The 22124-nt window shown below is 44.0% G+C and overlaps 1 protein-coding gene across 4 annotated transcripts; it reads left to right on the forward strand.

Annotated features, from left to right (window-relative positions):
- Positions 1-155: 155 nt before the first annotated feature.
- gdap1l1 (ganglioside induced differentiation associated protein 1-like 1) lies at positions 156-20754 on the forward strand. Of its 4 annotated transcripts, XM_056272835.1 has the most exons (7): positions 156-454; positions 555-563; positions 3814-4006; positions 6872-7045; positions 12308-12402; positions 14699-14813; positions 20411-20754. In XM_056272835.1, the coding sequence occupies exons 1-7, from the start codon at positions 275-277 to the stop codon at positions 20752-20754; spliced, it is 1110 nt and encodes a 369-aa protein (XP_056128810.1). In that variant the 5' UTR covers positions 156-274. The 4 variants fall into 4 exon arrangements, with proteins under 4 accessions (XP_056128810.1, XP_056128809.1, XP_056128811.1 ...); XM_056272834.1 differs by lacking the exon at positions 555-563; XM_056272836.1 differs by lacking the exons at positions 555-563; positions 6872-7045.
- Positions 20755-22124: the final 1370 nt, after the last annotated feature.

The following is a 22124-nucleotide window of genomic DNA, read 5'->3' on the forward strand; positions in this document are numbered from 1 at the left end:
TGCCAACGCAGGCTTGTTCGAATCGAAACCGGTTTCAGCACCGGAGCTGTCCAAAACGGATGCCGCTTCTGCGCTGAATCGATGATGCCGAGTTCGTGGTCCTGACATCCTTCGCTCGCTCGCTCGCTCGCTCTCTCTCTCTCTTCTCTCTCTTCTCTCTCTCATCCCCCCGCCTATCTGTCCCTCCTTCTGCACCCCCTCTCTCTCTCGCTCGCTCGCTCGCTCTCCCTCTCTCTCCCTCCCTGGTGCTCTCACACGCACAAAACGCTCTGTCATGGCGTCTTCCAACAATGTTACCCCCACCAACTGTAGCTGGTGGCCCATCTCAGCCATGGAGGAAGACGGCAAAATCACAGACGGGGAGGAAAGCGAAGACCCGACAGCAGAGCCCAAACCCTTCTCAAAGGACAGGCTCGTTTTGTACCACTGGACGCAGTCTTTCAGCTCGCAAAAGGTAAAGAAAAAAAAAAAAGAAAAAAAAGAAAGAAAGAAAAAAAAACAGCATGAAAATGGAGGTGTTGCACGTCTCCTACATGTCACGCTACAGCATGGAGCAGCTGTCCGTGTTTGTTGTGGTCAAAGCGCGTTTTGTGCACGGTTATTATGGATGGCACAGGCCTCTGCAAATTTGAATTTGGTCTTGCAGCCGGGCAGATCTCCCATTCGATACGTTTAATAACCCGCTGCAGCATAGGTCACATTCCCTCGACATACTGCCAGATTGGTGATCAGTGTTTGGTTGTTAGTATCTTTTACGTACCAGTTGATGAATTACCTCCCATATCACCTTCTATTGACATGCTGGACCCTTTTGTTTGTCCCCCTTTGAGCTGGTAAACGAGGTTACACCTTATGTGGTCTGACACATGACAACCTAAATAATTAATTGACTTGAGGTATAGCTCAGAAAAACAAATCCGAGGGGTATATTTCTGCTGTCTGTTGCTGGACAGTATTGTTTATTTATTTTTTTAACTCTTAATAGATTTTCCATCTAGTATGTCTCTCTTTCTCTTGACAGAGAACAGACCTTACAAAATGTTGTCTTGTGATAGGCTAGCAAGACATTTGAAGCCTTTGAAATAGACCAGAGGTCTGTACATACCCCTGCTTGGTCTGCAATAGGCAAAAAACAAGCCTTGGTACAGACAGATAGACAGACAGACAGACACCACACACACACACACACACACACACACACACACACACACACACATATATATATATGTGTGTGTGTGTGTGTATGTATGTATGTATGTATGTATGTATGTATGTATGTATATATATGTGTGTATATATATATATATATATATATATATATGTATGTATATGTATATATGTATACACACACTCCAGAGGTTGGCTATAGCATTTTGCACTGAATGTGGGTCCTTAATATATGATTAAAAGGCTGATATTCATTTTCACTGTAGATCAACAAGCTCATGTTAATGCTCAATCTGTACTCCCCATGTGGTGAAGTGCTGTCTGTCAACCACAAGGCTATTGGCACAGAGCCACTCACTCAAACTGAAATGCTCTTTCGGCCTGTTGTCACTCAGCAGCAGGGTTTAATGCAAAGATCTTTGTCCTGATCACCTCAGTACTGGACCTGGAGTGGTAGAAGCGGAGAATGTGTTATAGCTAGTTGCATGGTTTAATTGCTATTGCAGAGATTGCTTTGAACGTCTGCTCCACCAACAACGAGCCAAATGTGCGTACCTTGATAAAATACAATACCTTCAGTTGTGAAGCGTAAAAATAATCCCAATAGCTGACACAACAGCAAAAACGTGTTTACGTGTTACCTAAGGACTGAATCTTTTGTGTTTTACAAAGCAATTCCTTCTCATGAGTAAATACTAAAGGAAACACTTTTTATTTTGAGTCGTCCAAGAAACGTATTGAGAGGTATGGGTTTCTCAAGTGAACAACAACCTTTATGTATTTTCAAGTGTCCACTTTTATCAGATGCCCATACGAGTCTGTACAGCATATGGCCCATCAGCGAGTGTCTGAACATAATAACCCCTGCCATTGAATTTACCCTGCAAAACCTCCCCACCCATTTTTTTTCTTTATAAATAACATACTGTTTTCGCAATACTTCACTCCTAATTGCAATCTGTGCTCCCATCCCCTGAGGGGAGCATGCATCCATCTTCCATGCGTCCAGCATGACATGAATGATGCATCGTGAGTACAATATAGATGATATAGATAGAGACAGATGGCGCTTTGCACCCTTCAACAACAGTGTGATTGGAGGGCGGCTTGGCAGATCAATACAGTGTTGGTTTTCCTTTCTCAAGAGCTGCTGGTGAGAGATTTGCCCCTTCAACACTCCTTCACATAGCTTGTCACTTGTAAAGTACAGTATGTCAGTATGCCAGTGATAACCTGATCAGTAAAGTTGGACTGCTCCGTCTCTCGTTTACGCGGACGTATTGGATTTGGCAACGCACAAGATACGTTTTCGTACTAAGATGAGAAAATGAGCAACCTGAAACTCGCCACTGTTGAAGAGGAATGTCGTTATCTCGGCTAAACTAGCATAGCGCTCACTTGTAATATATCGGACATTCTTAACCACGTGATGCAGATTATACTTTTTTTTCTTTTTCAAATCTACCCCCTTTTTTCTCCCCAATTGTATCCGGCCAATTACCCCACTCTTCCGAGCTCTCCCGATCTCTGCTCCACCCCCTCTGCCGATCCGGGGAGGGCTGCAGACTACCACATGCCTCCTCCGATACATGTTGAGTCGCCAGCCGCTTCTTTTCACTTGATAGTGAGGAGTGTCACCAGGGGGATGTGGCACGTGGAGGACCACGCTATTCCCCCCCCACTTCCCCCTCGCCCCCTGAACAGGCACTCTGACCGACCAGAGGAGGCGCTAGTGCAGCGACTAGGACACATACCCACATCTGGCTTCCCACCAGCAGACACGGCCAATTGTGTCTGTAGGGACGCCCGACCAAGCCGGAGGTAACACGAGGATTTGAACCGGTGATCCCCGTGTTGGTAGGCAACAGAATAGACCGCTGCACTACCCGGACACCCCAACTCTTCTTTTAAACAAGATACTGATTTAGTTTATTCTAGCCATTATGTAATGCTTAATTACGAAGCTCACTCGCTGTTGACCTTGACATTGAGTGCTTTGGTTCACCTTAACAGGCCGCTGTGTGCTGTGGTGGTGCTCTAATGCTTACAGCTAAGTCATGCCGCGTTCTCCCATTTGCCTAATTTCATAACACCACGTCTAGCCATGTAAAATCTCAATTTTTCCCCCCTTCTCTCCTCAGTGACCACACAGTACTTTTCACCCCCAAGTGTCATCTCCATTCATTAATCTTATTCGCACTAATAGCGCTCCATGGAGCCCGGCTTGTCGTTTTAACTGCTTGCAATAGATCCTGACTGTCCCACGCAGTTTTTGCTCAAACTTTAGCACGCTATAAAACTTCATCCATACCCAGACACCTATCCCTTCACTCTTTTAGTGCACTGTAATCTCTTATTGTGAGTGTGTATAAGGGTTTTACCACTACTACTATCCCAAATTTATACAACGATAAGAAAAAACCATACAGAAAAAGTGGCTGTTAAAAGTACATACACAAACTTATTTTCTCCCCATGTCTGAATTTGACTTCGAGGCCTCGATTCCCTGCAACAAAGGCATCTGTCACATCGAACCCTGTTCACCGTTTACAAGTCTTTTGTTGGTTTGGTAGAAAATCTGTAATCCAGAGAGTACTGTCAACAGAAACGAGGCTAATTATGTCTATATTTACAATATTATTCCAGGTGCGTCTAGTCATTAACGAGAAGGGTCTGATCTGCGAGGAGAGGGATGTCAGCTTGCCACTCCAGGAGCACAAGGAGCCCTGGTTCATGAGGCTAAACCTGGGCGAGGAGGTGCCCGTTTTTATCCACGGAGACACCATCGTCAGTGACTACAACCAGATCATCGAATATCTGGAGAAGAACTTTGTGGGAGGTGCTGCAACAATTTAATTTTTTTCCAGGCAGTTCGATTCTTGAAAAGTTGGTCAAATTTGATAATTAGATTGGAATAGATTAGCTGAGATGAAACGTTAATGATGGATCCCAGAGGGGAAATTGGGTCACTGCAGCAGCATACACAAGGACCTAGAAAAGAATGGGGGGGGGGGGTGCGAGAGGGTTGTGGAAAACACTATTTAAACGTGATAGTAGTTATGCATCAAGTAGGAATAAAGATGCAGTGTATTTTTGCCTGCACACAGGATGGAAATGATGCACAGGTGCAAGCTGCTAACTGCATGTTGACATCATTGGGTATACAGATGGAAGACCATGTACACAGAAATGTGTCTCAGAAAAACCTACATTGATTCTAATTTTAATTCGGCAACCAGAAACACAATGCTTTTGTAGTACCAGCTATAAGCAAGCCATTTGAGACGCCTATACTACAAGATACTGTGCTCATGCCTCGTAATTGGATTCCAATCCCGCGCTCCCGAATATGTATGTGTATGTATAGTCCTCTATATGTGGGCAGTGTGTCCCATACAATCAGTTGCTGTGTCAGCGGGTCTGCTGTTAGGCAGTGCATGGGGAGCCTGGATCCAAGAAAGGCCCGGGGTGAACATAGAGACTTGCCAGTATATGAAGAACTTACTCTTCTTAGTTTAGCTTGTGCTCACTCATCCTCAGCGGTCATGCTCGACGCATTGGCTAACCACTGACGCTATCAGTGAAAGATCTACACCACTGCTTACTCAATGATGCCAATGCATATGAGACAGAAAACAGGTGTTTGATATCTATTTCTCACCCCAAACCATTCATTTTAGTGGTATTATATGCTAAGTAATTGCATCATTTGTTTGAAACTGAATTAGCATGGATCACTCAAATCTGGACAACGTACATAATGATATAATCAATCAGCTATCAAGTATCCTCACAATTAATTTAGTTGTCATTAAGGTTTCACTTTTCATGTTTTCATTCAGATGTTATGTGAATCTACCATACACCACTGGATGGATGTTGTGCTGTTTATGTAAGGGATAAGCTATAGAGATATGCTTTTTCTCTGTGTTTCAATCATTAATGTATCCTGACATTGTGTGCTGCAGTCACCTTGAAAAGTGCAGAACCCTTAGTATAGATCATCTCAAACCAAAGCGGAGGATATTGGTACCATCTCCAGCTTCTTTTCCCCCTACTGTTAAGATGCATTTGAGGGCTTAGTAACATCCTCAGTTTTAATGGATATTTGCAGAGTGGGCTGCTGAGAATTTCAACCTTGTTTGATTTGTTTGGTCCTTTTTTTTATAACAGCATCAAATTCCTGGAACTGTGGGTGGCTTTACATCAAAGTTGTCCAAGAATAGCCAAACAATAAACGGCTCTGTAGTCCATATATTGTGCTAGTGTGACATCCACCCTGACGATGCACTGCTGCTCCCAAAACAGTGAGGCTGGGGAAATGCTCTTTTGTCTGGAGGGACAGTACTGTTTGGGACACGTCTAGCGGTGCTGGTGGACGCGTCTAGTGGTGCTGATGTATTGATATCATATTTATAGTCAAGTGCTGCATCAGACCTCCTAGAGGACCACTTCCTAGGTTGGCCTGCTGGCTGTGGGACAGATTATTCAGCCTCCTGGTGTCTTGCCAGGTGTGGCTCCACTGACTGCAAACCTAAACAATGGCCCCAATTGGGATATTACCAGCCAGTCGACTGACTGTCTCCCTCTTTTCAGCAGTACTGTCCCTGTAATTGGCCGGTTGTGACCTGCCCTACTGGTTCTTGTACAACAATAAAAGCTCTTTTTTGTTGTTGTTGTGCTCCACTCGCTTTGCTGAATACTAATTCCCAGGACCAGGTCATTATGCCAAACAGCGTTTTTCTCTCTCAGTGGGTCTAAGCCATGCTTTTATCATTGCCAGCTGACATACCAAGGATAAAAACTGAAATCTGGGATTTCCCAGCTGTCCATCCCTCTGACAGCAGAAACTACAAACAAGGTGTAGCAGCCAATGTTGCTTGTGTGTTGTCAGCTCAGCTGTAAACAGTTCCCATCCTTGTAAAAAAAAAAAGAAAAAGGCAATCATCAGACCAGAGCTAACATAGACAAACTAATGTATTACAAAGAATTGGTAGAATTGGTAGATTACTTGTCAGAAGCATCGCCGCATCGTCATCACCTTTCAATCTTTTTTCCTCCTTGAGTAGGAATGTTTTTGCCGGTGCACTAGTGTTCATCTCAACCAGGCAGAAATTCCACCTGTGGTATATGGGGAGTGTCTCCAATCATGCTAAAGATCCCAAGTAATTATTAGGAATCCTGACTTCATGGTCCAGATGGATAAAAATAGTGGGGGAAATTCCTGTATTTTAGCTTTGACTTTTCTGATTCTGGCCTATCCCAACATTTTACCACTTCGTTCAAATTCTCCCAGGCAGGCTCTGGTTGAGGAGTTCCCTTTAAGATCCCCGGAGTTGTTGCTAAGATGCCAGGCTTTGTGATGTGTGACCAGCGGGGTACCACAAAGAGAAGCAGCATGAGTTGTTACTGTCACTGAGTTACTGTAGTGTGCCCTGTACATGGCAGCAGTAGCATCATTGTGTTATTTTCGGGTTTGCACAGAGAAGAAGCTTGATGAGATCGCAGGGAAACTTCAGGTGTTTAATGCCATTATAAAGTATCTAAGAAGGTATCGCAGGAACACCAGTGTGCAACGCCGGGTATTCTTTCACAACTACAATGCATAGCTCATATCTTTATGTCCAACCAATGTAAAATTAAATCTGTGTCTGCATCTTGTGTGACACAATATTATGTTCACAATTATATCTTCTGCCCTCAGAAACGGTGGCTCAGCTTATCCCTGATGTAGAGTCGCCTCTCCATGCACGTGTGCAGCAGTACCGTGAGCTGCTGGATGGCCTCCCCATGGACGCATACACACACGGTTGTATCCTCCACCCAGAGCTCACCACTGACTCCATGATCCCAAAGTACGCCACCGCAGAAATACGTAGTAAGTCAAGCCAGTCCGCTGAATTGCGAGGTCATGATTGCTAATAACGCGACATTGTTTGCATGAGGAATAGTGTTGATTTATGCTCGACATTCATCTTGAAGGCCTTGTTATCTAGTCTGAGATTTCCATTGCGGGAGTGCTACTAAGTGGTGCCAGAGCCACAAAGCTGTTTTTTTTTCCCAAATCGAATTTAACTGGAACTGGATCTTTTCCAACAAATCAAAGACTCTTGGCCATCGAACAGTGTCCTGCTTCGTTCCCCATGAGGTTTAACCAGCCCGTTGTTTTTAAAAGGATGAATCAAATGGAACGATTACCAGCTTGATTGTTTGGCCACTCACTGGAAAAAAACGGCAGCCAAGAAACCAACAAAACTCTTGACTTACAAAGGTGACTTACAAGAATATAATTTATATATATATATATATATATATATATATATATATATATATATATATATATATATATATATATATATATATATATATATATATATAAACTTAGCACAAAAAGTAAGGACATTTGTGTTTGGTAGATTATTTCTTTGTTGTAACACTGCGTCTTGGCAATAAATCTTATAGCGTTGGAAAGCCTGTTATTTCCCTTTTAAATGGTGCCACATTTGTAAGGAACAAGCATTTGTGGGATGAGCAGCAGAGCTGAGTATGTGGGATGCGCCCATGAAAAATTTGCCAAATCTTCTCTGCCAATGCCAAGCAGCTTATTTTGCTGTTGCTATTGAGCTTCTGGTACCCCAGGTGCCGACAACCAGGTGCCTGATATAAGATTTATTGCCAAGAAGCACTGTTACAACGAAGAAATAATCTACCAAACACACATTTTCTTACTTTTTGTGCTAAGTTTTATATATATATATATAAATACACACACACACACACACACACACACACACACACACACACACACACACACACACACACACACACACACACACACACACACACACACACAGTATACACTCAATGGCCACCTTATTAAGTACACCCCTTTTGCCTCTATTCATGCTGAAAACCTCCAGTTACACTTCATCTGAAAAGTGCACTATTGAGTTCATACCTGGCGGCTCTGCAGGTCACTGGAGTAAACTTAAGTCCCAGTCATGTTCCCAGAACTATGTTGAGATGATTTGTCCTCTTTGACAAAGGGCATCATCCTGTTGGAAGTATCCATTAAAAAAAAAAAAAAAAGGTAAACAGTGGCCATGAAAGGATGCTGCCGGTCAGCAAAAATGCTTAGGTTCACTGTGGTGGATTATTGATGGAGAATAATGACCAGAGAAGAAGTGCTCCCCTAATGGTGAATAGATAAATAAAAATTAACATGCATATCACAGAACATTTTTTAAATGTCAAAGTATCACTGCAATGACTATTTCCACTGTTAAGCCAAAGTGGTGTGGTTTAAAAAAAAACAAAACCCAACAACATGCGAAAACGACGATGCATTTTTAACACTGCCTGTGAAGCAAAGCTCCACCTAGTCTATCCGATGATACTCTCTCCACCTGAAGATGACTGACACGTTGAACCTTTCAGCGCATGCGTTCAGCCTTTCAGCATGATATTGTCATTCGTCCCACCAATTTTTCCCTTATTGGTTTGTAGAGGGGCATCAGAAAGAGACAGAGTGAGAGAAATTTATTTCAATAAAGCATTGTACACTGCTCAAAAAAATAAAGGGAACACATAAGCAATGCAATGTAGCTCCAAGTCAATCACACTTTTGAGATATCAACCTGTCCAGTTAGGAAGCAACACTGATTTGTGAATCAATTTCACCTGTTGGTAAATTGTCTAATTTCCACCAGGTGGAAATTAGACAATTTGCAAGACAACCCCTATAAAAGGAATGGATTTGCAGGTGGTGGCCACAGACCATTTGCCTGCCCTCATCTTTTCTGGCCGATCTTTGGTTAGTTTTTCATTTTGCTAGTGCCCTCACCACTAGAGGTGGCATGAGGCGGTATCTGCAACCTACAGAAGTTGCTCAGGTAGTGCAGCTCATCCAAGATGGCACATCAATGCGTGCTGTGGCAAGAAGATTTGATGTGTCTCCCAGCACAGTGTCCAGAGCATGGAGGAGGTACCAGGAGACAGGCCAGTACACCAGGAGACGTGGAGGGGGCCGCAGGAGGACAACAACCCTGCAGCAGGACCGCTATCTGGTCCTTTGTGCAAGGAGGAACAGGAGGAGCACTGCCGGAGCCCTACAAAACGACCTTCAACAGGCCACTAATGTGCAGGTTTCTGCTCAAACAGTGAGAAACAGAATGCATGAGGATGGTATGAGGGCCCGACATCCACAACTGGGACCTGTGCTCACAGCCCAACACCGTGCAGCCTGATTGACCTTTGCCAGAGAACATCTTGGTTGGCAGATTCGCCATTGGCGCCCTGTGCTCTTCACAGATGAGAGCAGGTTCACACTGAACACATGTGACAGACGTGAGAGAGTCTGGAGACGCTGTGGAGAACGTCCTGCTGCCTGCAACATCCTCCAGCATGACCGGTTTGGCGGTGGGTCAGTGATGGTTTGGGGAGGCATATCCTTGGAGGGCCGCACATACCTCTACGTGCTAGCCAGAGGTACCATGACTGCCATTAGGTACCGGGAGGAGATCCTCAGACCCATTGTCAGACCATATGCTGGTGCAGTGGGCCCTGGGTTCCTGCTCATGCATGACAATGCTCGTCCTCATGTGGCCAGAGTGTGTCAGCAGTTCCTGTATGTCGAGGGCATTGATGCTATGGACTGGCCTGCACGTTCCCCAGACCTGAATCCAATCGAGCACCTCTGGGACATCATGTCTCGTACCATCCGCCAACGCGATGTCGCACCACAGACTGTCCAGGAGTTGACCGATGCCCTGATCCAGGTCTGGGAGGAGATCCCTCAGGAGACCATCCGTCGTCTCATCAGGAGCATGCCCAGATGTTGTAGGGAGTGCATACAGGCACGTGGAGGCCACACACACTACTGAGCCTCATTTTGAATCGTCTTGAAGAATTTCCACAGAAGTTGGATCAGCCTATGTTCTCATTTTCCACTTTGATTTTGAGTATGATTCTGAATCCAGACCTTAATGGGCTAATGATTTTGATTTCCATTGATCATTCTTAGGTTATTTTGCTCTAAACACATTCCTCTGTCTAATAAATATAGATTTTCAGCTGAAATATTTCATTCGTCGAGGTCTATATTGTGTTTTTAGATGTTCCCTTTATTTTTTTGAGCAGTATAGTTGGATATGTCGGATTTTGCCATTGTGTCAAATACAAATGCCTATGACAAAAGAGAGAGATGTCGTGTCAGTCACACGTCCTTTGAATGAAAAGCACATGCTGGTTTTAAATGCTAAATGTTAGCGGATATTGGTTGTGGATGCACATATGAAGACACCGTGGGCGATATATTCCATGCACAGATATACATCCCCCCAAGAGCTTGTGTGTATGGGGTTGGTGGGAGCAGTGGAGAAGTGGCTGCTTCCTTTTTGGTCAGCGGCTGCCACTGATAATAACCAAGTGATTTAATTTGCAAGAAACATGTAGATGCATGTACCATATACCACATGCATTTTTGCTCTCATGCACTCTTAGTGGTCTCATCATGATGGTTACAGTCAACTCTTTTTCTTTATTTCATGTCGACAGTGGAGACAGCTAGATATAAAAAGTCGAGCTCCCTGTGTGTCTTCATTGTTTAGTGTGGTGTTTAAGTTCATGTTTGACCCTAAATATTTTCTCTGTGCAACCCAGATTCCTAAGGGGGTTGAATAAAACAGATTCCCTGTGGTAACAGCTAGACTCCTGCTGCAAAAATGAAAACATGGTTGCATAACTGTTCATATTTCTCACAACGTTTCCCACATCCACACCAAACAGATGCCCTCTCTTTATATACACCATATTGTGTAAGCTGATCCTATTCGTCACCTAAATCCTGGAACACAGCGTATCTAACAGTGATGCTATTTTGTAAATTTCATGGCCCAGTGGTAGATATTAAGCCTTTCAGTCTGAACTGCATTGTCACATAAGGGGTGGACAAGCCAAAATTCTGCAGCAGAATAAATTATCTGGCGCTACCCAGATCAGGCCACGTCATGTCTTTTCAATCAATGTGCCGTTCTCTTTTAAAGAGTAACTGCAAACTTTAATAAGTTTTTTGTCTGAGAGCTGAAACGTACAACTTAATTTCTTTGAACGATGTCAATTTACAAATATGATAAATCTGCATTTCCTGTCGTACATCTGCCACCATTACGCTTCTACCACCTGAACGCCTCTGTAGACATGCAATCCCGATTGCCAATATTTTGTCAACAGAAAGCACAACACACAAAGAGAGTCCTCATTCTTTCTTGTCTACTAATAGCATAGAACAGACCCCCGCCCTCTGCAAAATGTCCTATTTCTGAGCACTTTTCGAAGACGAGATAGGGGTGCAGCTCAGTTGATACTGGAAGGTTAAGTTACTGGATGCAACGGTGCACCAGTGATGTTTATTTGTAATTAGAGCCACTAACATTTCAATTGTTGAATAATTTACAAAGTAGTATTCTTAGAGCACTGGAAGACCCTGGCCTCACTTCTGATCAAAGTATAAACTTTTGGGTTTAACGATCGCAATACTGCCGGAGAGTAAAGATATGGGATGGAAACGGTAACCAACACCTACCTCGGTTGACTCTCCGTTTGCCCTCAAGGGGGTGTGAAAGGGGCATAGATAAGAATAACCACTCTAAAGAGCTGGATGTCAGTCCCTCCTCTTGAGTTTTGTGTACATTGGTCTCTCTTTTTCTTTTTGTCAGGGGGGATACTTTACTGGAAAGGCTACCATCAAGTGTTCAAAATGCATGGCATGTGTGACAATATGTTGCACCTATAACTAATGTTGCTGCTGTCTTTGCAGACATGCACTACAAGTATATTCATCTCCAAGGCATCCATGATGTCAAACTGCCTGTGTGTCCTAAGTGATAAATAGAAAAAGACAGAAGGACTGCAGTAGCAACTAAAATAAGTGTGTTTGTATTTGTGCATGTATCTGTGTACATTTGTGTGTGCATGCATGGTGTGTGCTTGTGTACGTATACATGGACATTTGTGTGTGTGTGTGTGTGTGTGTGTGTGTGTGTGTGTGTGTGTGTGTGTGCGTGCACACATGTGACTGTGTGCATACATTTGTGTGCACGTGTGTCTGCATATTCACATACGTGTATGCGTGTGTTTCCAGGACACTTGGCTAATGCTGCATCAGAGCTAATGAAGCTGGACCATGAGGAGCCCCAGCTGACAGAACCATACCTCTCCAAGCAGAAAAAACTCATGGTGAGGACAGAGTTGACTGCAGGTCAGAGAGGGTAAAAAAAACCCCCAACATTTAGTATTAGGAACAGAGATGTGTAATGAAAGACCACTCACACTGAAGGCTCAATCTATGCTCCTGAGACCACTTTCCTGGACTTATGCTACTTCTACTATGATGGACTACTTCAAGTAAAACCTGTTGTTGGAGTCCGATGTTGTTTTTATATTCTAAATTGTCACACTTAATACTGCAACAGGCAATCTGATCCTTGCTCTCGGAATGACGGACATTTTTAAAGGTCAAGCGACTGTAAAATCACTGCTAACAAGTTCAGAAAGATCATGAACAATGCCGTGTCTATGGCTGACTGCTTGTTTTGTGCATTTGACATGAATGCAGCTCACATTTGTTGAGAAGGAAAAAGAGCCTACTCTGTATATGCACGCTGTTATTGTGTTAGATGAGCTTAGCTTGCAAGTCAGCCATGCCTTTTTTAGACTGTTTTATTCCAATGTAGTGTGGATTAGGGAAACTTTTTCTGTCTTTTTCTATGAAGTGAACGCATTCACATTTCATACTAGCTTTATGGTGCCAAATTACAGTGCATCCGGAAAGTATTCACACCCCTTCACTTTCCCCACCTTTTGTTATGTTACAGCCTTATTCCAAAATGGATTAAATTCCTTTTTTTCTCATCAATCTACATACAATACCCCTTAATGACAAAGCGAAAAAGGTTTTGTAGAAATTTTTCTCAAATTTATTAAAAATAAAAAACTGAAATATTGCATGTACATAAGTATTCACACCCTTTACTCAGTACTTGGTTGAGGCACCCTTGGCAGTGATTACAGCCTCAAGTCTTCTTGGGTATGAAGCTACAAGCTTGGCACACCTATATTTGGGGTATTTCTCCCATTCTTCTCTGCAGATCCTCTCGAGCTCTGTAAGGTTAGATGGGGAGCGTCGCTGCACAGCTATTTTCAGGTCTTTCCAGAGATGTTCAATGGGGTTCAAGTCTGGGCTCTGGGTGGGCCACTCAAGGACATTCACAGACTTGTCCCGAAGCCACTCCTTCGTTGTCTTGGCTGTGTGCTTAGGGTCGTTGTTGTGTTGAAAGGTAAACCTTCGCCCCAGTCTGAGGTCCTGAGCGCTGTGGAGCAGGTTTTCATCAAGGATCTCTCTGTACTTTGCTCCATTCATCTTTCCCTCGATCCTGACTGGTCTCCCAGTTCCTGCCGCTGAAAAACATCCCCACAGCATGATGCTGTCACCACCATGCTTCACTGTAGGGATGGTATTAGCAAGGTGATGAGAGGTGCCTGGCTTCCTCCAGACGTGACGTTTGGCATTCAGGCCAAAGAGTTCAATCTTGGTTCCATCAGACCAGAGAATTTTGTTTCTCATGGTCTGAGAGTCCTTTAGGTGCTTTCTGGCAAACTCCAAGCAGGTTGTCATGTGCCTTTTACTGAGCAGAGGCTTCCGTCTGGCCACTCTACCATAAAGGCCTGATTGGTGGAGTGCTGCAGAGGTGGTTGTCCTTCTGGAAGGTTCTCCCATCTCCACAGAGGCATGCTGGAGCTCTGTCAGAGTGACCATCGGGTTCTTGGTCACCTCCCTGAGCAAGGCCCTTCTCCCCCGATTGCTCAGTTTGGCTGGGCGGCCAGATCTAGGAAGAGTCCTGGTGGATCCAAACTTCTTCCATTTACGAATGATGGAGACCACTGTGCTCTTCGGGACCTTCAAAGCTGTAGACATTTTTTGTACCCCTCCCCAGATCTGTGCCTCGATACAACCTGTCTCAGAGGTCCACAGACAATTCCTTTGACGTCATGGCTTGGTTTCTGCTCTGACATGTACTGTCAACAGTGGGACCTTATATAGACAGGTGTGTGCCTTTCCAAATCATGTCCAATCAATTGAATTTACTATGGGTGGACTCCAATCAAGATGTAGAAACATCTCAAGGATGATCAGTGGAAACAGGATGAACCTGAGCTCAATTTTGAGTGTCATAGCAAAGGGTGTGAATACTTATGTACATGCAATATTTCAATCTTTTATTTTTAATAAATTTGCAAAAATTTCTACAAAACCTTTTTCGCTTTGTCATTATGGGGTATTGTGTGTAGATTGATGAGAAAAAAAGGAATTTAATCCACTTTGGAATAAGGCTGTAACATAACAAAATGTGGGGAAAGTGAAGGGGTGTGAATACTTTCCGGATGCACTGTATATGAAACAACATCCGAAATTACACATGCCTGTTGGTTTTACACTTGAAGTGCTTATTTTGTTTGATTTTTGTGCTGACAGGCAAAAATCTTGGACCATGATAATGTGAACTACCTGAAGAAAATCCTAGGAGAGTTAGCCATGGTTCTAGATCAGGTGGAGGCTGAACTTGAGAAGAGAAAACTCGAGTATCAAGGCAAGTACAAATATTAATTGTAAGGGTGTCTGGGTGGTGTGGCGGTCTATTTCATTGCCTACCAACACAGGGATCGCCAGTTCGAATCCCCATGTTACCATGTTACCTCCGGCTTGGCCGGACGTCCCTACAGACACAATTGGCCATGTTTGTGAGTGGGAAGCTGGATGTGGGTGTGTGTCCTTGTAACTGCACTAGCGCCTCCTCTGGTCGGTTGGGGTGCCTGTTCAGGGGGGCGGGGGAGGGGGAACTGGGAAATAGCGTGATCCTCCCATGCGCTACGTCCTCCTGGCGAAACTCCTCACTGCCAGGTGAAAAGAAGCGGCTGGCGACTCCACATGTATTGGAGGAGGCCTGTGGTAGTCTGCAGCCCTCCCCGGATCGGCAGAGGGGGTGGAGCAATGACCGGCATGGCTCAGAAGAGTGGGGTAATTGGCCAAGTACAACTGGGGGGAAAAAAAGCGGGGGAAAAATATATATATAATCCAGTGAGTCAAGTAAATTCTTTATAAGACAGTACAAGCTTGTTTCATGCCATAAGCAGTCATCAGCTTACGGCATGAAACAGGCTTGTACTGTCTCATAAAGAATTTACTTGAATCACTGGATTATTTTGCCCCTTATTTGTTGAGCACTTTCCCTACCATTGAGTGTTTCTTTTAACAAAGTTATATATATTACTACTACTACTACTACTACTTTCAGCTGCTCACGTTAGGAGTCACCACAGCGGATCATCCGTTTCCATTTCTTCCTATCCTCTGCGTCTTCCTCTGTCACATCAGCCATCTGCATGTCTTCCCTCGCCACATCCATAAACCTCCTCTTTGGACTTCCTCTTTCCTGGCAGCTCCATATGCAGTATCCTTCTCCCAATATACCCAGCATCTCTGCTCCACACATGTCCGCATCTCAACCTTGCCTCTCTTGCTTTGTCTCTAAACCGTCCAACTTGAGCAGTCCCTCTAATATAATCGTTCCTAATCCTGTCCTTCTTCGTTACTCCCAGTGAAAATCTTAGCATCTTCAACTCTGCCACCTCCAGCTCCACCTCTTGTCTTTTCGTCAGTGCCACTGTCTCCAAACCATATAACATAGCTGGTCTCACAACCATCTTGTAAACCTTCCCTTTAACTCTTGCTGGTACCCTTCTGTCGCAAATCACTCCTGACACTCTTCTCCACCCACTCCACCCTGCCTACACTCTCTTCTTCACCTCTCTCTTGCACTCCCTGTTACTTTGGACAGTTGACTCATATGCCTTCGTCACCTCCACTCCTTGCATCCTCACCATTCCACTGTCCTCCCTCTCATTCATGCATAGGTATTCCGTCTTGCTCCTACTGATTTTCATTCCTCTTCTCGCCAGTGCATACCTCCACCTCTCCAGGCTCTCCTCAACCTGCACCCTACTCTCGCTACAGATCACAATGTCATCCGCGAACATCATCGTCCATGGAGACTCCTGCCTGATCTTGTCCGTCAACCTGTCCATCACCATTGCAAACAAGAAAGGGCTCAGAGCCGATCCTTGATGTAATCCCACCTCCATCTTGAACCCATCTGTCATTCCAACCGCACACCTCACCATTGTCACACTTCCCCCATACATAACCTGCACCACTCCTACATACTTCTCTGCAACTCCCGACTTCCTCATACAATACCACACCTCCTCTCTCGGCATCCTGTCATATGCTTTCTCTAAATCTACAAAGACACAATGCAACTCCTTCAGGCCTTCTCTATACTTCTCAATCAACATTCTCGGAGCAAACATCACATCTGTGGTGCTCTTTCGTGGCATGAAACCATACTGCTGCTCGCTAATCATCACCTCTCCTCTTAACCTAGCTTTTATTACTCTTTCCCAAATCCTCATGCTGTGGCTGATCAACTTTATACCTCTAAGATTGCATTAAACAATCTAGTTAAAAACCCCACTGCCATTTCTCCTAAACATCTCCATGCGTCCACAGGTATGTCATCATGACCAACTGCCTTTCCACTCTTCATCCTCTTCATAGCTGCCCTCACTTCCTCCTTGCTAATCCACTGAACTTCCTGATTCACTATCCCTACATCATCAAACCTTCTCTTTATCTCATTTTCTTCATTCATCAGCCCCTCAAAGTACTCCTTCCACCTTCTCAGCACAGTCTCCTCACTTGTCATACATTTCAATTTCTATCCTTGATTGCCCTTACCTGCTGCACATCCTTCCCAGCTTGGTCCCTCTGTCTAGCCAATCGGTACAAGTCCTTTTCTCCTTCCTTAGTGTCTAACCTGTCATACACCTCACCATACGCCATTTCCTTTGCCTTTGCCACCTCTCTCTTTGCTTTGTCTCCTTGTACTCCTGTCTACTTTCTTCCTCTCTCTGACTATCACACTTCTTGGTTGCCAACCTCTTCCTCTGTATAATTTGCTGTACTTCCTCATTTCACCACCAAGTCTCCTTGTCTTCCTTCCTCTGTCCTGATGACACACCAAGTACCTTCCTAGCTGTCTCCCTCACTATTTCTGCAGTGGTTGCCCAGCCATCTGGCAACTCTTCACTACCACCCAGTGCCTGTCTTAACTCCTCCCTGAACTCCACACAACAGTCCTCCTTCAACTTCCACCATTTGATCTTCGGCTGTATCTTCACTCGCTTCCTCTTCTTGGTCTCCAAAGTCATCCTACAGACCACCATCCAATGCTGCTTAGCTATGTTCTCCCCTGTTACCACCTTGCAGTCTCCAATCCCTTTTAGATCATGTCTTCTACATAAGATATAGTCCACCTGTGTCTACTTTCCTCCACTCTTGTACGTCACCCTGTGTTCCTCCCTCTTCTTGAAATATGTATTCACCACAGCCATTTCCATCCTTTTCACAAAATCCACCACCATCTGTCCTTCCACATTTCTCTCCTTGACACCATACCTACCCATCACCTCCTCATCCCCTCTGTTCCCTTCACCAACATGTCCATTGAAGTCCGCTCCAATCACCACTCTCTCCTCCTTGGGTACACTCTCCACCACTTCATCCAACTCACTCCAGATTTCTTCTTTCTCATCCATCTCACACCCAACTTGTGGGGCATATGCACTGATAACATTCAGCAATACACCTTCGATTTCCAGCTTCATACTCATCACTCTGTCTGACACTCTCTTCACCTCCAGCACACTCGTGACATACTCTTCCTTCAGAATTACCCCTACCCCATTTCTCCTCCCATTCGCACCATGGTAGAAGAGTTTGAACCCACCTCCGATACACCTGGCCTTACTCCCCTTCCACCTGGTCTCTTGCACACACAGTATGCCTACCTTTCTTCTTTCCATCATATCAGTCAGATCTCTCCCTTACCAGCCATAGTGCCAACATTCGAAGTTCCAACTCTCACCTCCACACTCCCACCTTTCCTCCTATCTAGCTGCCTCTGGACATGCCTTCCCCCTCTCCTTCTCCTTCGCCCAACAGTAGCATAGTTTCCACCGGCACCCTGCTGGTTAACAGTACCGGTGGCGGTCGTTGGTAACCCGTGCCTCAACCGATCCGGTATGGAAATCTTATTTATGATCCGCACATTTGATTTGGCAAAGATTTTACACCGGATACCCTTCCTGATGCAACCCTCCCCATTTGTCCGGACTTGGGACCAGCACTAAGAATGCACAGGCTTGTGCGTCCTCAGTGGCTGGGTTAACAAAGTTATATATATATATATATATATATATATATATGTGTGTGTGTGTGTGTGTGTGTGTGTGCATGTATATACACTACCGTTCAAAAGTTTGGGATCACCCAAACAATTTTGTGTTTTCCATGAAAAGTCACACTTATTCACCACCATATGTTGTGAAATGAATAGAAAATAGAGTCAAGACATTGACAAGGTTAGAAATAATGATTTGTATTTGAAATAAGATTTTTTTTACATCAAACTTTGCTTTCGTCAAAGAATCCTCCATTTGCAGCAATTACAGCATTGCAGACCTTTGGCATTCTAGCTGTTAATTTGTTGAGGTAATCTGGGGAAATTGCACCCCACGCTTCCAGAAGCAGCTCCCACAAGTTGGATTGGTTGGATGGGCACTTCTTGCGTACCATACGGTCAAGCTGCTCCCACAACAGCTCAATGGGGTTCAGATCTGGTGACTGCGCTGGCCACTCCATTACCGATAGAATACCAGCTGCCTGCTTCTGCTCTAAATAGTTCTTGCACAATTTGGAGGTGTGTTTAGGGTCATTGTCCTGTTGTAGGATGAAATTGGCTCCAATCAAGCGCTGTCCACTGGGTATGGCATGGCGTTGCAAAATGGAGTGATAGCCTTCCTTATTCAGAATCCCTTTTACCCTGTACAAATCTCCCACCTTACCAGCACCAAAGCAACCCCAGACCATCACATTACCTCCACCATGCTTAACAGATGGCGTCAGGCATTCTTCCAGCATCTTTTCATTTGTTCTGCGTCTCACAAACGTTCTTCTTTGTGATCCAAACACCTCAAACTTGGATTCATCCGTCCACAACACTTTTTTCCAGTCTTCCTCTGTCCAATGTCTGTGTTCTTTTGCCCATCTTAATCTTTTTCTTTTATTGGTCAGTCTCAGATATGGCTTTTTCTTTGCCACTCTGCCCTGAAGCCCAGAATCCCGCAGCCGCCTCTTCACTGTAGATGTTGACACTGGTGTTTTGCGGGTACTATTTAATGAAGATGCCAGTTGGGGACCTGTGAGGCGTCTGTTTCTCAAACTAGAGACTCTAATGTACTTATCTTCTTGCTCAGTTGTGCAACGCGGCCTCCCACTTCTTTTTCTACTCTGGTTAGAGCCTGTTTGTGCTGTCCTCTGAAGGGAGTAGTACACACCGGTGTAGGAAATCTTCAATTTCTTAGCAATTTCTCGCATGGAATAGCCTTCATTTCTAAGAACAAGAATAGACTGTCGAGTTTCAGATGAAAGTTCTCTTTTTCTGGCCATTTTGAGCGTTGAATTGACCCCACAAATGTGATGCTCCAGAAACTCAATCTGCTCAAAGGAAGGTCAGTTTTGTAGCTTCTGTAACGAGCTAAACTGTTTTCAGATGTGTGAACATGATTGCACAAGGGTTTTCTAATCATCAATTAGCCTTCTGAGCCAATGAGCAAACACATTGTACCATTAGAACACTGGAGTGATAGTTGCTTGAAATTGGCCTCTATACACCTATGTAGATATTGCACCAAAAACCAGACATTTGCAGCTAGAATAGTCATTTACCACATTAGCAATGTATAGAGTGTATTTCTTTAAAGTTAAGACTAGTTTAAAGTTATCTTCATTGAAAAGTACAGTGCTTTTCCTTCAAAAATATGGACATTTCAATGTGATCCCAAACTTTTGAAAGGTAGTGTATATATATATATATATATATATATATATATATATATATATATATATATATATATATATATATATATATATTCATTGCATGTTTCAGCTCCTTTTCTTTCAATGTGTCACTTGGTGTTGTTTTTCATTAGCAGCCTATTACTAACGTGCTACTATGGAGACATATTGAATGACGACAGTATGGCGTTTTTTCGTTTTCTCTTGCAGGCCAAAAGTGTGAGTTGTGGCTATGTGGACCTGAATTTACGCTAGCTGATATCTGCCTCGGAGCCCTGTTGCACAGGCTCAAGTTCTTGGGACTTTCTAAGAAATATTGGGAGGACGGCAGTCGACCCAACCTCCAGTCGTTTTTCGTGCGTGTGCAAAAACGCTACGCTTTCCGCAAGGTGTTGGGCGACATCCACACTACGCTGCTGTCCGCGGTTCTACCCAATGCATTCCGGATGGTAAAAAAGAAGCCACCCTCCTTCTTCGGGGCCTCTTTTCTCATGGGCTCCCTCGGAGGGATGGGGTACTTTGCCTATTGGTTTTTAAAAAAGAAATACATGTAGTGAATGCCCTGTTGTTACGTTCAATGTCTGTGTACTTGTGTGATGTTTCAACTTTTCTGTAATGTTTTATGACTGCAGGAAACATATGAATCTATATAGAGAACACTATTACTTACCTGGGTGAACAAAGAATATTAAGAACATTCCATAACAAGGAATTCTTGACAGCACATTTTACTGGTAATAAATGCCTTCATCTAATTTCATTTCTGGCAACATACAGGTTTCACATCTAAGGCCTGTGAATCCTCATTTTGCTTTTGGTGGAGGCATCCGTTACACTGTATGTCCAGTTATACCGAAAATTACAACCCGACGGTCTTTGCAATCGATGTAGAGAACCTAGACGAAATGTCCCTACCATGCACATCGAAACACCAACAGGGGTGAATTGACCTCAGCATGTCATTATACAGTTCAGTCATGGTCCCTCTTCATACTGTTGGCTGTTGGCATTCACCTTTTTGCTCTTCACTCCTTCATTTGCCTGGGGGTTTACCTTGGTAAACCTCAGGAGACTCAAATGTCTAATACTTGCCGATAATGTGCTGCCAAAGCCTGCCAGATAAGATGAAGGGTGGAAATAAACACTCAACGATTGTACATCCTACACACACACTGACACGTATTGTGTGCGCACACACACACACGCGCACATGCACACGTGCGCTCAGAGTTCATTTTAAAGCACCGTAAGATTCACAGCATACGTGCAGCACTGTATGGATTCATTGTTACAATGTGATATTGACTTTATGTGTGGCGAACCAGGATATCGGATGGTAGTATGATTCTAAATTCTGCATCTGTGGCACACAGATGTTGCAATCGATCAACGCTCAACATGAGCATTTTCCACGTTGTGTTTCATTGCATCGGGTCTTCCATTTTGTCTGAATTTGTTCATGGATGGACGGATTTTGTGTCACTCAGAAGCAGAATTTATAATGGATTCACTACCAGACATTAAACCCCAGGCTTCTAAATTTTAAGTTTGTAAATGTGACCCACAGGGCACTTGCACTGCACATTGGATATGGTCAGGGGTTCATCCCTCAGCAATACTGGAAAAAAAAAAAATCAATCTCAAATGCTGTGTCCCTCCCTCCTGACAGGTACGAGATTGTTTTACAGATGTTTAACACATTGTTTAATTCATTTTGTCATGCTGACTTATTCATGTATTAAAAGTTCAGTCAGTGGTAGTGAAGAAGAACTGATTCATCTGAAGGCTGAATGGAGGATGAAGCATTGCCCACACATGAAGTTGCCGGTTCAGGGGCTCGCTCTTCTTGCTAGCCGTTTCAATACACTCTTCTTGCTCCACATTGTCTGTTTGTCATCTGGAAGCCGTTCTCCTATTCTTGGAC

The sequence above is a fragment of the Lampris incognitus genome, chromosome 2, assembly GCF_029633865.1.
Source record: "Lampris incognitus isolate fLamInc1 chromosome 2, fLamInc1.hap2, whole genome shotgun sequence".
Lineage (NCBI taxonomy): Eukaryota > Metazoa > Chordata > Actinopteri > Lampriformes > Lampridae > Lampris > Lampris incognitus.